At 44.0% G+C, this 17873-nt stretch overlaps 1 protein-coding gene across 5 annotated transcripts in view; it reads left to right on the forward strand.

Annotated features, from left to right (window-relative positions):
• Positions 1-17873, forward strand: part of CIB2 (calcium and integrin binding family member 2) — a 49846-nt gene that overhangs the window by 17338 nt on the left and 14635 nt on the right. For 2 of the 5 annotated variants that reach the window (XM_083712263.1, XM_083712264.1), the window contains exons 2-3: positions 1013-1047; positions 17119-17230. In XM_083712263.1, the coding sequence (XP_083568389.1) occupies positions 1013-1047; positions 17119-17230 (147 nt within the window). Of the gene's footprint in view, positions 1-1012; positions 1048-6086; positions 6411-17118; positions 17231-17873 lie in introns of those variants that run through there. The other 3 variants (XM_083712261.1, XM_083712262.1, XM_083712265.1) reach the window with 2 other exon arrangements.

Genomic DNA, 17873 nt, shown 5'->3' on the forward strand with positions numbered 1-17873 from the left:
CCAACAGCCTGGAATGTCTCTGGAATGTAAACAGAGTCTTGTGACTCAAAGCACTGCACAGTGGCAAACAGAAACTAACAGCCAGATCCAGCAGATGCTCTGCTCATGTTCTTAGAGTCTTGTCTTTTTGGCAACTACTGAATAAGTTCTTCTTCTAAATAGAGAGCTTTATCCCTGCTGATTTTATTTAATTATTATTTCTTATTCATTTTGTTTCTATACCACTTTATATTTTTAACATTAATACCTCAAAGTAGTTTGCAATCAACATTAAAACATCAAATTTTTAGAATTAAACATTACAGAAGAGGATCAAACATGAAATATAAACTCAAAGCAACATAATTAACAAAAAAGTAAAATATTGTAAAATCATAGAATCATAGAATTATAGAGATTGAAGAGACCCCCAAGGGTCCTCTCAGCCAGAAAGCATCCCTGGCAGATGGCCACCCAACCTTCGGTTAAAAACCTCCAAGGAAGGAGAGTCCACAACCTCCCGAAGGAGACCATTCCATTGCTGAACAGCAATTACTGTCAGAAAGTTCTTCCTGATGTTTAGTCAAAATCTCCTGTTGTTTGACTCTGAGCTGGAAAAAGCTTGCTCCATTATCTTTTTTATCTTAAAGATTTCAAAACAAGCCTTTTTTGCAGCAAACTTTTTTTATTATCTTAAAGTTTTCAAAATAAGATATTACTAAAAGAGGTCAAATGTAGAATTCACATTTAAAACAGCATAGTTAGCAAGAGAATAAAGCATTTTCTTAAACACAGAACATAATTGTGCTGTTGTTGTTTTAAGTTGTTTCTCTATATGTAATTGTTTTCTAATTGTTCTTACAGATTCCATTGTTTTAAATGTTTTCTATATGCCAGTTGTTTTTGGATGCCACACAGGAAGCGATTCATAAATGAAATTATCACCACCACCCTCTCAAATCAATCAATACTTTTCTTACCACCTTCCCAATGAAAACACCATGTTTCCTTTCTCTTTTTGTCTCATTTGCAGGATTGCACTTTCTTCACACGAAAGGAAATCCTTCGGTAAGCAGATCACACTTCCTTCTGCTCTGCTAATTTGTGCTGGGGCTGGTGGTGGTTTTCACATCATTCCCAGCGGAAGGAATTCAGGAAGTTCAGATTTCTTTTTAGAAGAAAGGGTTTGTGTACTGAGATGTAATGCTTGGTGATATAGAAACCACCCAAGTGAAGCAAGATAAAAGAAAGGACTTCTTCATGCAGTCCAGTTAAACTATGGAACTCCCTGCCACAGGAGGCAGCGATGGCCACCAACCTGGATGGCTTTAAAAAGGATTGCACCAATTCATGACGGAGGAGAGGGCTATGGATGTCTGCTAGCCAGGATGGCCATGCTCTGCCTCTGCAGCGATGCCTTTGAATACCAGTTGCAAGAAACTGCAGGGAGAGGGCTTTTGTGCTTGCTAGTTTCCCACAGACATCTGCCACTGTGAGAACGGGATGCTGGGTTAGATGGGTCCTAGGCCTGATCTAGCAGGCTGTTTGCATGTTCTTGCGTTCTTATCGGTTTGGTTTAAGAGGGAGAAGATGATCCCAGTGAGGGCAAGCTGCTGCCTGGCACCATCTGGCGGCCACCGCCTTGGTCTGCCTGATCTGGACCATCTGCACAGGCCTTTGCTGGGGGCCCTCTAGGCACAAGTCCATCCAGGCTTCCCAGGCCCAGCTCCTGGTGCTTTCCCTTGGAAAACTTGTGTTTTGCCGCTGAATCGGAGCAAGCAGCAATTCTCAGAACCTGATAGCTGGTTGCTCCAATTCAGCGGTAAAATGTGGGTTTTTCTGGGGAAAGTGCTGGGACAAACAAACACCCTGCTTGGACACAAAGCCTGGGCGTGTGCCTAGAAACACGGAGCAAAGCTAAGAGTGGATGAGGCCCAGCTTGCTGTGCCCTTTCCAGGGCTCTGGCAGAGGTCTTTCCTATCACCTCCTGCCTTATCTATTATGGAGATTCCAGGGATCTATGAAGCAGGGACCATACAAACCACACTTTCTACAATGGAGTGATTGTCCTGCTTCCAGGCACTGTCTGACTTTCCCACCATTTAGCCCAGTGTTCTCTACTCTGGCTGTCAGCTGCTGTCCAAGAACTCAGGCCAGGGTTGCTCCTGCCCTCCTAGCTGAGAGCCTCCTGAGATGCCGATCAATGAACACGCTCAGATGATGATGACCCAGACAAGAGTCTCTGCTCCCTTTTACAGATGTTTCCCATACCAGAAGAAATGTCATGTCTTCATGCTTTCAGGCTGGTCTCATCACAAATGTTTTCAGCAGACACTGAAAAAAGTACAGTGAAGGCACTTGCCTTATGTCAATGGGCAGGGAGTTCCACAGAGTAGGTACTGCCACACCCAGAGATCAATTTCTCGCAGGTGCAGAAGGGTTTTATGTGGCACTTACAGCAGTGCCAGCTAGTGTAGACCCTCCCTAGAATTATATGTATTCATTTCAGGAAAAACAGGTGTCACTTCTGTGTTCAGTGTACCTAAAAGGTAAAATAAAAATGAATGATAATTCTCTGTCCAGCCGAGGCTGCAGGACTTTCAGTTCCCACAAAGAACATAATAGTCTGAGGAGAAGAGAATGTGTCAGGCAGGCACTGGAGGGTGGAATAAGGGAACTGTGCTAATGGGTACAGTCTCCGTTGGTTTATTGATGCCCTGCCTGGCTCACTCTTCCTCACAAATATTTCCCCTTAGGAACAGCCAACATTTTCTGTCTGCTAGGTATGCTGTATCTTTGCATGGCTCAGCCAAACCCCCCATCCTTCCCAAACTGGTGTTCTGCTGAAACCAGACCTCTTGTTTCTCCAAAGTTTTCTTTGCCTCCAAATGATGTTTCCATTCCCCTGCCAAGTCTCTTTGAAAGAGTGCTAGAATTTCATTCTTTGTTTGGCAAGTGTGAGATTAACCTAATTCATCATTTTAAAGAGGCTGTGTGTGGTGCATGTGTGCTTTTATTTCTCTGCCCTGCTTTTGAATGCCAGTTGCTGGAAACCACGGGGGAGGGGGGAAGTATTCTCACACTGGGAGGGGATCCCGCTTGCGAGTTTCCTACAGGCATCTGGGTAGTCACTTTGAGAACAGGAGGTTGGGGTAGATGGGCTATTGGCCTGATCCAGCAGAGCTCTTAATGCTCTTCTGAACCTCTGGCTTTTGTGTGGCTGGCATGCAGCCTCCTGTGCAAAGGTGAGAGTTGCACCCATTGCTCTGTCTGCTGTTGCCTCTGGCCCCTGAAAACTTTCCCATGTGGAAATGTGGCCCTTGGACTGAAGGAGGTTCTGCACCCTGAACAACTTCTCTCTTTCATGGCTGCTCATCATCTACTGGTATTCAAAATCTTGAGATTAACTGCCAAGATGACAACTCCCCACCTTGCCCTTTCCCAAAGGATCCACCTTCTCCTTCCTGTAAAAATGTTCAAGAGAGTGGAATAATTAAATCTGGGAGCCTCTCCTGGCTAATGGATTTTTGCCTGTCTCCTTCTTCTTTCAATGATAATTTGAAGAAAACCTTTAATGAGGGAATATGATTGATGCTTGTCCACAGCAAAAAAGAAAGAAAGAAAGAAAGAAAGAGAAAGAAAGAAAGAAAGAAAGAAAAAGAAAGAAAGAAAGATGTGCTCCAAGATCCCCATAGTAACTGGCAATAGATGGAGATAAAAAGCAGGCTTTTCAGGGTAGCTCAGCAGGCATCTCAGTTGGAGCATGGATCTCTGAAAGTGTATGTGGCACAACATCCATGGGAGCACATAGCACCTTGGGACTTGGCCTCTGAGAGATGCAACACCCTCCCGCCTATGGATTCACGGAGGGGGCCGTGTTGCTTTCCACTGAGCCAGCTAATTGGTTCTGGGTCTGTCTGTCACCACATGAAATTACTCCTAAGGAGAATTGCTTCAGCTTTGGATTTTTTGGAAGGCCACAGGCAGAGGCGTAGGAAGGTCAGGTGGTACCTGGTGCAGAAAATTTCTTGTCACCCCCCCTACCCATTGATTTTTTAATTTTTTTTGCCTTCAAAAATGGTTTTACGTTATTTCATATTTTCTTACAAAGGAATATGGATTCTGGGCCTCTGATAACAAGTAGCCGACTGTGGACAGATACTTAAATCTACAGGATGGATTGTGTTTAGGCTTTACACAGAGAGGAACCCCACACGGGTTTCCCCGCATGTAACATAACAGGCAGGAAGCCAGCGCAGATAGAGAGAAAGAACTTGGGGGAGGGGAGGACAAAAGAGTGCCAAAGTCAGCCCATTTGATCCTCTTTGGGGTGGGGGTGCTAGGGCTCTGGGACCACCCTCCCCAAAAGATTTACTTTTCTTCAATGCATTGTTACCACTGTTATTCTATAGTACAGATCCCTCTTAAATTAAATACTTCCTCTAAAATTAAAACAGCAGAAGTAATCAGTAGCATAGATATCAAAGGAAAGGCAAGAGAATAGTCCCTAATAGGTACAAGGGAGACACAGATACACAAGCACACAGAGGTAAATAATGTGGCCTTGGGAAGAAGGGTGGGAATGTAGTTTGCTGTACTTAGCCTTGAGATGGGAGACTGAAAGGGCTTAAAAAATAAAAAATAAGTCTTGTGTCTAGGAATATTTTTCTGCAGAAGCATCAGACTGGTTGTCAAAAATGTGAACTTCATTAATAGACCCTAATTGGTCAATTAGCCACAGAATAGCTTTCTGCTTTTTCTCATCTTCTTTTAATTACACAACTGCTTTTTTTTGGGGGGGGGGGTTCCTAGCTTCCCGCAGGGGAGGCTGGGGGCAAAGGGGAGGCCGGCCTGCCGAGCGCCCAGGGCGGCGCTGAGCTGCTCCTCCTGGCGCCACACGCGGGCAAAATGGGGCGGCAGCGCTGCCATTGTCCCGCACGCTCCACTTTTGGGGGGGTTGTGCCGGAAGGGGGTGCGCAGGACAGGCAGCGGCCTTGGCGAAGAAAAGGAGGCGGAGGAGACCAGGCCTTGCCTTGCCTTCGCCCCGCCCCCAACCCAGCTGGCCAATCGGCTGCAGGCGGGAGGGGGCAAAGGCAAGGCAAGGCCTGGTCTCCTCCGCCTCCTTTTCTTCGCCAAGGCCGACTTTCCAGGACCCGGGAAGCCCAGCGGAGGGTGGGGCAGTAGGGCAATTCATAAAAAACTTTTTTAATAAGAAAATGCCTGCTTCATTTTTATAAGAAAATGAATTTTAACAGGGAGAAATGTAAAGTATTGCACTTGGGCAAAAAAAAATGAGAGGCACAAATACAAGACGGGTGACACCTGGCTTGAGAGCAGTACATGTGAAAAGGATCTAGGAGTCTTGGTTGACCACAAACTTGACATGAGCCAACAGTGTGACGCGGCAGCTAAAAAAGCCAATGCAATTCTGGGCTGCATCAATAGGAGTATAGAATCTAGATCAAGGGAAGTAATAGTGCCACTGTATTCTGCTCTGGTCAGACCTCACCTGGAGTACTGTGTCCAGTTCTGGGCACCACAGTTCAAGAAGGACACTGACAAACTGGAACGTGTCCAGAGGAGGACAACCAAAATGGTCAAAGGCCTGGAAACGATGCCTTATGAGGAACGGCTAAGGGAGCTGGGCATGTTTAGCCTGGAGAAGAGGAGGTTAAGGGGTGACATGATAGCCATGTTCAAATATATAAAAGGATGTCACATAGAGGAGGGAGAAAGGTTGTTTTCTGCTGCTCCAGAGAAGCGGACACGGAGCAATGGATCCAAACCACAAGAAAGAAGATTCCACCTAAACATTAGGAAGAACTTCCTGACAGCAAGAGCTGTTCGACAGTGGAATTTGCTGCCAAGGAGTGTGGTGGAGTCTCCTTCTTTGGAGGTCTTTAAGCAGAGGCTTGACAACCATATGTCAGGAGTGCTCTGATGGTGTTTCCTGCTTGGCAGGGGGTTGGACTCGATGGCCCTTGTGGTCTCTTCCAACTCTATGATTCTATTCTATTCTATTCTATTCTATTCTATTCTATTCTATTCTATTCTATTCTCCAAAGGTCTTATCTTAGTACACTAGGGATTATATAGCTGTATCTGAAATTTCTTGCATATCAGTTAATATCTTGACCCTGCTCCACTGAATGGAAATTTCAGCCTTCATGACATAGGGAAACGACCAAGGAAACAGCTATTTTCGTGGAGGAGGGTCGAGATATTAACTGATATGCATGGAATTTCACATATAGCTATATAATCCCTAGTGTACTAAGATAAGACCTTTGGAGCAGGCACTTTTTTTTTTTAAAAAAAAGTTTTTTATGAACTACCCTAGTAGGGCAGTGATTGTTTCTTGATCATTTGTCACCCTCTCTATGATGGCACCCAGGGCGCCCCCCGCCCTCTTCCTACGTCCCTGGACACAGGTAAATTTTATGACATCAGCTCTTGTCTGGCCATAGCTTTTCCCTAATTTCTGTGTTATTTATGGTTTTTGGTGTCCCAGGGATATCTTGAGAAGAGCCAAGCTTGATTGCTGTCCATCACAGGAGTTTCTGAGGAAGCTCTGAAGGGACCTCTTCAGGCGGGGGGGGGGGGGGGAGGGGTCTCCTCACCAGCCAGAGGCTTCTTGGGGCTCCCCTCCTGCCCCTCTAGCCTAGTATTTCTCTACACTGACTGGCAGCAGCTCTCCAAGGATTCTGGTAGGAGTCCCTCTGCACCCTGCATGGAGGGGTGGAGGGTTGAACCCGGGACCTTCTGCTTGCAAGGCAGATGCTCTACCACTGAGCCCTGGGGAAGGCTGGTCTGATCCAGCTGGCATCTAGTCTCTGGCAAACCTCCCTTCCCAGCCCTGAGACCCAGTTCTTTAACTGGAGATGCCAGACATTCAGCTTGAGACCCTTCTGTATGCAAAGTGGGCAGAGTTAACTTGAGTTGCTGTGGTGTCCAAAGCTTCAGCCCATAATTTTTATTTTTTTTTAAAAAAAATGAAAACCCACAAGCCATCATTTCTCTCCATCACATGTCTCTCCCCCCCCAATAATGCCTACTCATTTCCCAGCCCATCTGTTTGTTTGTTTTGTTTTTTTAAATCTCCCTTTAGGCTTCAGGACAAGAAACCCAATTCAGCAAATCCAGGTGCCCAGGAATGCGCTTTTGCTCTCCTGCAGAAGCATCACAAATGAAAATGGAATGTTCAGTCGGCTGGCAAATTGCTGACTGAACATGGCCCACCCATCCATTGGCTGAATGTGATATTTATCCTGGATAGCTGCCCAGTTTCTGTGTCTCCACCTCACCTGGCCCCTTCTCCCCTCACATTCAAAGCTGCTCGTCTGGACAGAGCAGGGATTGGATACGTCTGAGTGGAATCCCTCCGCTCCACCTCATCATTGCTCCGAGTTCCTGGCATCCCTTTGCTTCTGCTCCAGTTGAATCCCAGAAGGACTTTGGGATTTCAGAAAGTCAAAAGGATTCTGCTCATGTGTCCTAAATTTGTGGGGTGGGAAGAGAAAAATCTTACAAACTACTACGCAGAGAAAATTGAAATCCATCACTTCTGAGTTTGAAAAAAATGTGTAAAAAAAAATTCTTATCAGCACCATTATCCCACTTTTAGAAGGTAGCAAATTCTTCTGAAGCAGCTTACAAGTAAAATTTTTAAAAAATCAGTCATAACCTTACAATATCAGGATACTTCACACAGTGGTGGTGTTCTTGTTTTTTTAATTTTTATTTTTTTATTTATATTGCTACATCGTTACAATTTTAATATAACCTTGCAATCTTTTTAAAAAATGAACATTGACTTCCCTTCATCCTTTCCGTGGGTTCTTTCTAATATCTTTTACTACTGCATATGATTATTACTCCATATTGTCTCGTTTCTCGTTTCATTTCTGCATATTTTGTACTGCTGAATTTATTCTAAACCTGCTAACGTTTTTACCTGTTTACAGTAGTTCTTCATATATTCTACAAACATTTTTCTAATCCTCTTTAAATACTCTTTTATCTTGCTCTCTTATTCTGCTAGTTAGACTCACCAACTCATTGTTTTCAGCTGCCATTCCTCTCTCTTGGGACTGCTCCCTCCCTCTACTTTTGGGCATATACAATTCGAGTTGCAGTTGTTGCATAGTGAAATAAATTCTTATACAGTAGTTCTTAGGAACATCTGACTCAATTATTCCTAAGAGAAATGCCTCTGGTCTTTTTGGGAATGAACTTTTAAACATTTTTTATCCCATTATAAATAATCTCACCAGATTCTTTAGCTGCTCTGCATGACCACCACATATGATAAATGTCCCCTCTGTTTCTTGGCACAGTGTGGCTGTTCAGCAGTATTGGGTGGGAGAAAGAGGGCCTCAGGCACATTTTAGGAATGTAAGACTATATGTTCTCATTGAAAATGAGAAAATCCCATCACCAGTGAGGAAAACAGTTGCAGAAAAGGCATCGAGCACCGCAAAATGTATGCTGGAGCAGTTTTCTACTAAATCTCATAAACACTGGTTCGCGTCTCAGGGTTTGGTGTTTCCTTTTTTGGTGGGGGTGCATGAGGGGGAAGGAAAGGATCCTCCTCAAATCCGAGGCTCTGGAAATGGTGAGATATGTACCCCGCCCCTGTCCATGCACATTCCTGGGCAAATGGTTTGCAATCTCTTCTGCAGGCCAGAATCGACTGGCATTGTGGAGGAGACATAATGAGATGCTCAGAATCTCTCATGGCCTAATGGCCACTCAAGCCTTCCTAATCAATGAGCTATTACCAGCTTTTATCTTCCATTCCCAGCAGTTTGCCTCCTGGGAAGTTCTTGTCACAAAGGTGGCAGAGGTCTGCACAGCCGGCTAGAGTTGGCCTTACAGCCTAGCAAAGAGGGCACTGCCCTGCCAACTGCAGCCATCCCCCCACCTGCCTGACTTGTCTCTTACAACCCGTCAGGTGCTGGCTTCACTTGCATTGGCTCTGGCGCCACCTGCTGTTGGTCTCCCTGCCTTTCACCCTACCAGTCCCAATATGCACCAGCTGAGATGAGCAGGCCCTGGGTCCACCTCCTGGTTCCCTGGCAACCAGTGAGAGCTGGAAAGACTAGCAACCAATCAAGAGGCAGAATGGAACTTAAGTTAGCTACTGACAGTGAGATAGGGACTTCCTGTCTGGGTAGGCAGAGGGATCATCCTCTCTCTCTCTCTCTCTCTCTCTAAAACACTATATTTTTCACTGACCATAAGATGCACCTAGTTTTTAGAGGAGGAAGACAAGAAAAAAAAATATTCTGAATGAAACAGTAGATGTATGATTTTTGTGGTTCATGCTGTGGCCATGTGATCTGATGGTGAATTTGGTGAATCTGATGGTGAATTTGGGGTGACCTAATGCAAAAATCCTGAGGATCCATGTGGATCCATACTTTGTAACCACGTTTTTGCTCCATTGCGGCCCCAGGCAACTGTGGGTGCGTGATTTTTTGGGTGCAGGCTGTAGCCATGGACATGTTATGTGATCTGATGGTGAATTTGAGGTGACCCAATGTAAAAGTGATGGTATTCCAGCTGAACTATTTAAAATTTTAAAAGATGATGCTGTTAAGGTGCTACACTCAATATGCCAGCAAGTTTGGAAAACTCAGCAGTGGCCAGAGGATTGGAGAAGATCAGTCTACATCCCAATCCCAAAGAAGGGCAGTGCCAAAGAATGTTCCAACTGCCGCACAATTGCACTCATTTCACACGCTAGCAAGGTTATGCTTAAAATTCTACAAGGAAGGCTCAAGCAGTATGTGGACCGAGAACTCCCAGAAGTGCAAGCTGGATTTAGAAGAGGCAGAGGAACCAGAGACCAAATTGCAAACATGCGCTGGATTATGGAGAAAGCTAGAGAGTTCCAGAAAGACATCTACTTCTGCTTCATTGACTATGCAAAAGCCTTTGACTGTGTCGACCACGGCAAACTATGGCAAGTTCTTAAAGAAATGGGAGTGCCAGATCACCTCATCTGTCTCCTGAGAAATCTCTATGTGGGACAAGAAGCTACAGTTAGAACTGGATATGGAACAACTGATTGGTTCAAAATTGGGAAAGGAGTACGACAAGGCTGTATTTTGTCTCCCTGCTTATTTAACTTATATGCAGAATTCATCATGCGAAAGGCTGGGCTGGATGAATCCCCAGCCGGAATTAAGATTGCCGGAAGAAATATCAACAACCTCAGATATGCAGATGACACAACCTTGATGGCAGAAAGTGAGGAGGAATTAAAGAACCTTTTAATGAGGGTGAAAGAGGAGAGCGCAAAATATGGTCTGAAGCTCAACATCAAAAAAACGAAGATCATGGCCACTGGTCCCATCACCTCCTGGCAAATAGAAGGGGAAGAAATGGAGGTAGTGAGAGATTTTACTTTCTTGGGCTCAATGATCACTGCAGATGGTGACAGCAGCCACGAAATTAAAAGACGCCTGCTTCTTGGGAGAAGGGCAATGACAGGCCTAGACAGCATCTTGAGAAGTAGAGACATCACCTTGCCAACAAAGGTTCGTATAGTTAAAGCTATGGTTTTCCCTGTAGTGATGTATGGAAGTGAGAGCTGGACCATAAAGAAGGCTGATGGCCGAAGAATTGATGCTTTTGAATTATGGTGCTGGAGGAGACTCTTGAGAGTCCCATGGACTGCAAGAAGATCAAACCTCTCCATAATGAAGGAAATCAACCCTGAGTGCTCACTGGAAGGACAGATTGTGAAGCTGAGGCTCCAGTACTTTGGCCACCTCATGAGAAGAGAAGACCCTGATGTTGGGAAAGATGGAGGGCACAAGGAGAAGGGGACGGCAGAGGACAAGATGGTTGGATAGTGTTTTCGAGGTTACCAGCATGAGTTTGACCAAACTGCGGGAGGCAGTGGAGGACAGAGGTGCCTGGCGTTCTCTGGTCCATGGGGTCACGAAGAGTCGGACACGACTAAACGACTAAACAACAACAATGTAAAAATCCTGAGGATCCATGGGCTTTTACCTCCCCCCCTCCCAGGCAGCCTCCGCTAGCATCCCTTATCTCTCTTCTGATCCCACCGATTAGCTGTTTCCTTTCAACCCTCCCTTCCCTCTTGTTTGCCTTAGGGTCTTTACTTAGCTGGAGCAGTTTTTTGCTCCTCCTTTTCTTCTAATTTCTCTCCTTATTGCTTTAGTCTTCCTGTTTCCCCACTTTGCAAGTTTGCTGTCCTTACCTCCCCACTCCCAGGCAGACTCCTTTATCTCTAGCGTCCCTTATCTCTCTTCCTGATCGGCAAATGATCAGCAGCTTTGTTTCGACACCCACTTCCCTCTTTCAAAAAAGAAAAGAAAAGAAAAAGCATGATCTGCTTTTTGCCCCTGGGCAATTCGGCTCCAGGGACCACGCATTCGCTCCATAAGACGCACAGACATTTCCCCTTACTTTTTAGGAAGAAAAAAGTGTGTCTTATGGAGCGAAAGATACGGTACTTTATTGAAACAATACTTTAAAAACAAATGAACAATAAAAACAAAACAAAACAATGCAGTAACAATACCAAAGAACAAAAAAACCCACCAAAAAACCACATGTTCCTTTGTTTTCCATTCATTCTACAATGTTTTCTAGGCTTCATTTTCGATTTCACACTTTGAATTATCATTATACTCATTATACATGATTCCCAACAGGAAGGTTTCTGGGTGTTTTTTTTAATGAACATTTAAAGATTTTTTTAAAGTTCATTATATATAATGTCCCAGAATTCTCTAACTTTCACACAGGTCTACCACATATGTAGCATTGTACCTTCTGACTTCTTAAACCTCCAGCAAATGTTCAATTTTTAAAATACATTTTGGCTAATTTGGCTGGAATCAGGTACCATCAGTAAAACATTTTCATCAGATTTTCTTTCAGATTATAACATGCGGTGAATTTTATGTCTACCTTCCAGAGTCTTTCCCACACATCCATTTGGATATTATAGCCAAAATCCTGGGCCAATCGAACCATAACTGATTTTACCTCCTCCTCCTTGACTTTCCAATCAAGGAGGAGTTTATACATCTTGGATAAAAGTTTTTATTTCAATTGGATTAAATCTTTCTTTCTTTCTTTTATCTTGATAACTCTGCTGCAAAAACCTTTTGTTTGTCTTTTCTAAATATTTCATTAAGTTGAGAATATTGGAGCCAATCAGTTAGTTGTGTTTGGATCTCCTCAAATTTTTTTTAGGCTTTTATTTATTATATTTTTCTTCCAGCAAGGTTTTATAAGTTGCCCAGTTCTTTTTCATATTTTTTTTTCCTAACTACAAAAGCTTCTATAGGGGAAAGCTACCAAGGGGTTTTCAGTTCGAGTAAATCTTTATATTTAGTCCATACTTTGTAAAGGGGTTTTCTTATCATATGATTCAAGAAACCCTTGTGGACTTTTACCTTGTCATAAGCCAAGTATGTGTGCCAATCATAATGGCTGTCAAACCCCTCTATGTCCAACAGGTCTGTGTTTTGCAGTACTACCCATTCACGGATCCAAGATAGGCATGCTGCATTGTGATACAATTTGTGATCAGGCAAGGAAAAAAACCCTCTCTCCTTAACATCAATTAATAGCTCATGCTTAATCCTAGGTCTTTTCCCTTGCCATGTGAATTTTGAAATGTCTCTTTGCCAGTCCTTAAAGCAGCGCATTCCTCCTAACACCAGAATAGTCTGGAGGGAAAAAATCATTTTCAGAAGGACATTCATCTTAATTGTGGAGATTCTTCCCCCAAAAGAAAGATGTAGTCCACCCCAAATTTCCAAATTTCTTTTTATCTCATTCCAAGTTTTCATGCCCAGGCTCTACCACCCTCCTATTTACAAGCCAAAAGAGCATACAAACAGACTTTAAAGCTGGCCAAACGCGAGTGGTACCAAAAGCATTGGCGAGCCTTGATTGCGGCCTCTAGATCCCGCAGACCACAGGAATTTTGGGCTCTGATAAACAAAAGAGGAAGGAAGTACCCACTGGTGATTATCCCTGCGCCCACATGGGAACAATTCTTGAGTAAATATTTCTCCTTGGCAGAGGAATCCAACTCACTCACCGAATTCCGAGCCGACCATCTACCTTTGTGGCCCTCTACCGACCCAGACCTGATAATGGACTTGATACTAGATCTGAAAACGGGCAAAGCCCCCGGGCCGGATCTAGTCCCTGCTGAGGCTATTGTTGCGCAACCGAGGTGGTGGGCTGAAATTCTGGCCAAAGTCTTTGATGCAATTAATTCTACGGGGCTTATCCCTAGGTCATGGAAGGAGGCCGTGATCGTACCAGTCCATAAAAAGGGTCCCCCTGCTGACCCAGAGAACTATCGGAACATCAGCCTTTTGTCTATCATCGGGAAAATCTATGCAAAATTTTTGCTGTCTAAGCTGTCCCATTGGGCATACGACTCAAATTTGATTGGCCATGAGCAAGCGGGCTTTAGGAACAATTATTCGACCACTGACCATATGGTAATTATGTATCATCTTGCCAGAAAATATTCTGCCCCGAGTCGGGGGCGCCTATGTGTCGCTTTCATAGACCTAAAGGCCGCCTTCGACAGTATCCCAAGAAACTGTCTATGGAAGAAATTAGAGAGATGGGGCATAGATAGAAGGCTGTTATGGCTTATAACCCAATTACACCACGGGTCGTCGGCTAGAGTGAGACTCACACCGGCGGGAAACCTATCCAACGAGGTCCCAATAAATAGAGGAGTGCGCCAAGGCTGCATTTTGGCCCCACTCCTCTTCAACTTGTTTATTAGCGACATGAAGCTCTTTCTGAGTGAGTCTCAAGCCAACATTCATGCCCCCCGCCTAGCTGATTTTCGCTGCCCTCTGCTCCTATATGCCGATGATGCAGTGATCCTTTCCTACTCTAGAGTCGGTTTATGCAGAGCTCTAAAGATTTTTGCGGCTTATTGCAAACTCAACCATCTGACAATTAATCATGGGAAATCTAAAGTCCTGGTCTTTACCAGGTCTCGGAAAACTTACAGCTGGAATGTAGATGGAGTCCAATTAGAACAGGTTTTCAAATTTAAATACCTGGGAGTCTTTTTTCACTACAACCTAAGCTGGAAGCCACAGATACTGTATTTACTAAACAAAGGGAAAACAATACTTTATACTCTACTCCATTTTTTTGCGGCCGACGGAGCCTCCCACATCCCTTCTGCATTGAAGGTGTATCATGCAAAAGTGGTTTCCACCCTCTGTTATGCTGCCCCGCTCTGGGCCCCAGGGTCCAATTTAACATCGCTGGAGAATCAGTTTCTCCGTCGCCTCCTGAAACTCCCCATGTGTGTGAGCAACGCAGCCATACGTCTGGAGTTAAGGATTGCATCATTGGAGACTGTCATCTGGAAGCGAGTCTTTGGCTATTGGCTGTCCAGCTGGCATAGGCTTCCCGACCATTACCTCTTTCAGTGCCTCTGGCGGGATGACTTTGTTAATCCGTGGGTAGGAAAAATCCATGCCAAACTTCTGAGCATCGGAATTTCCCCAGCGGACTCCTTAAAGATGAACCTACGCTCAGCCAAAAGCCTTATCGAGCAAAGATTAGCAGACATTGAAAATCAACACAACCTCTCCAGGGGTGGGGGTGTCTGCTCCCCCAGGTATCACGGAATAACCCCACCACTTGGCCTTCCATCATACATGTCATCTCTTTCATCTGTACCACACCGACTTGCATTTATTCGTGCAAGGTTCAATGTCTTTCCATCGAACCTGCTGAGCCACAGATTTTCCAAGGGTTTGGTGTCTCCGCTATGCGAGTGTGACGGGAAAACAGTTGAATCTCTTCCACATATAATGTTCAACTGTCCCCTACATAGCATAGCCAGGATTAAATTCCTGGGTCCTGCTTTACTGGGCTTGGTTGGCAGGCCTGTTGAGTCACATGCCGCACTGCTTTTGCAGGATACAGATCCTTCTGTAACTCTGCAGGTGGCGAGATTCCTGAATGCGGTTATCTCACACACAAAAACCACCAAAAAACAACAACAACATCAAAAACTAATCAGACAGTTATGATGAGAGTGCATGATGGATCTCGTCTCCAGTTTTCCTTTTTCTGTGAACCGTCCCTTGGATCTTTCCGGGCCCCAAGCTGTTATTTGTCACTGCTCAATGACCCACCCTTGCATCGTGGTGTTCACCTTCTGTTGTTAGATATATTGGTCTTTATGCTTCTGTGCTTTTATGTTCGTACATACTTTATGGGCTAATAGCCGTATAAATAAAGAATTGAATTTTTCATATATATTTTTCCTAACTACAAAAGCTTCTATAGGGGAAAGCTACCAAGGGGTTTTCAGTTCGAGTAAATCTTTATATTTAGTCCATGCTTTGTAAAGGGGTTTTCTTATCATATGATTCAAGAATCCCTTGTGGACTTTTACCTTGTCATAAGCCAAGTATGTGTGCCAATCATAATGGCTGTCAAACCCCTCTATGTCCAACAGGTCTGTGTTTTGCAGTACTACCCATTCACGGATCCAAGATAGGCATGCTGCATTGTGATACAATTTGTGATCAGGCAAGGAAAAAAACCCTCTCTCCTTAACATCAATTAATAGCTCATGCTTAATCCTAGGTCTTTTCCCTTGCCATGTGAATTTTGAAATGTCTCTTTGCCAGTCCTTAAAGCAGCGCATTCCTCCTAACACCGGAATAGTCTGGAGGGAAAAAATCATTTTCAGAAGGACATTCATCTTAATTGTGGAGATTCTTCCCCAAAAAGAAAGATGTAGTCCACCCCAAATTTCCAAATTTCTTTTTATCTCATTCCAAGTTTTTACAGAATTATCCTGATATAGGTTGATATTCTTTGCCGTTAGCCAAATCCCTAAGTACTTGACTTTCTTCTTCACCTCTAATCCAGAAATTTTTTGAAATTCGTTCTTTTCCTCCGGCCCTATATTTTTAACTAACTTTTTTTTTTACAGTTAATTTTAAAACCGGCCACCTGTCCAAATTCTTTTATCACCTCAATCACTTTTGGTAAACTTTCTTTGGGGTTTTCCATAGTAATGATAAGGTCATTGGCGTAAGCTCGCAATTTATAAGATTTTTTTCCTAATACTATACCTCTTATAACTTCATCATTCCTTATTTTCCTATTCAGAATTTCCAACACCAAGATAAATAGTAATAGGGACAGGGGACACCCTTGTCTGGTTGAGGGGTCATCTGCACTTAGGGCTCCTCCACACTTCCCTTTGTCCCACTCCTTTTCCACAACAAAAAAAATTCCTTCCAGTAGCACCTTAAAGACCAACTAAGTCAGTTCTTGGTATGAGCTTTCGTGTGCATGCACACTTCTTCAGATACACTGAAGAAGTGTATCTGAAGAAGTGTGCATGCACACGAAAGCTCATACCAAGAACTGACTTAGTTGGTCTTTAAGGTGCTACTGGAAGGATTTTGTTTTGTTTTGACTATGACAGACCAACACGGCTACCTATCCTTTTCCACAGTTTAGTGTGGAATTGGAACAAACCACAATTGGGGTATCTGCAGATTGCCAGAAATTTATTTGCCAATAACAACGAAAGGCTAGACTTGAAAGTTTCTCTTTAAAGAATGTGTCCCAAATTGTTCCTGACCCAAATAGGAATTCAAATTATGGAAAAGGGGAAAGGAAGGTGTACTGTTTCAAGACTCCTGCCTATCCTCTTGCAGGTTCTAAACCATGGTCTGAATTTGTCTCATGGTCTATTAAACAGTAATTCCCCCCCCCCCAAAAGCAGCAAACCCCCTAGAGATATGTGGTGCCATTAATCAGCAACTTATTTCTGATTTGGTTGCAAGAAAAGTGAGCATCTCTTAGAAGAATAAGCAGTGCTATTAGTACATTTTCCTAGCTGGGACTTCTTGAGGATGCATTGCTAGTGTTGCTTTAGTTCAACAATCAGACCGTCAGCAGAGATGATCAGTATAACATGCATGCCTGGTCTTGGGCTAAGCTGAAATTGCTTTGAGAGGAAGCCTCAGCAGCTCAATCCCCAGCCTATTTTGTTTGCACTGTGGAATGGAAACAGTTCCTTACAGCCTCTTCTCAGTGTTGTTCTGTTTGTGTCTGTGTGCTTGTTTACAGGTTGCACGGCCGCTACCACGAACTGGCACCAAACATGGTACCTATGGACTATACGAAGAATCCAGATGTTAAACTACCTATGCAGCTTATAGTGAACATGCCAGAGCTAAAGGTATTACTTTTCATGTCTCCTTTCTACCATTCTTCTGCAGCCCAACTCCACAAAATCTTTGACTGGGAGGACTGACTTTGGCTGTAAGGCTGCGTACACACCATACATTTAAAGCAGATTTGAAACAGATTCTTTCTCTCAAAAAATTCCAGGCACTGTAGTTTTCACCTTCACAGAATTACAACCCCCAACAAACCTTAACAAACTGGTGCCCAACTTTTTGAGGGGGGAAATGTGCTGTGCCTCCTCCTCACCGCACTATCTCCATTCCTCCATTCTTCCTGGGAGTCAGCAATGGGGAGAGGGCTGTTGTCCTCAGGTCCTGTTTGTAGGCTTCTCAGGGCCACCTGGTTGACAACTGTGAAAACTGCATGAGGGACTAGACAGGCCTTTGGCCTGACTCAAGAGCCAAGCACTTCTTGTGAGCTTCGTTTCTTTGCTTAGATCGGTTCCTCACTTCCATGTAAATTCAGCTTCTTTCTTTTTAAAAATGTTTTCATATTTGGCTATATGGGTATACCACCTCCCCCTGCCTCCCTTCTTCCATAGATTCCCAGGGCAATCCCTGACTTCATCCAGAGTCTATTCTCGAGCCATTGCAGCTTGGTTGCTTTGACCTGCTCACAACCTTGAGGATTACTTT

The sequence above is a fragment of the Podarcis gaigeae genome, assembly GCF_964106915.1.
Source record: "Podarcis gaigeae genome assembly, chromosome: 14".
NCBI classification, from domain to species: Eukaryota; Metazoa; Chordata; class Lepidosauria; order Squamata; family Lacertidae; genus Podarcis; species Podarcis gaigeae.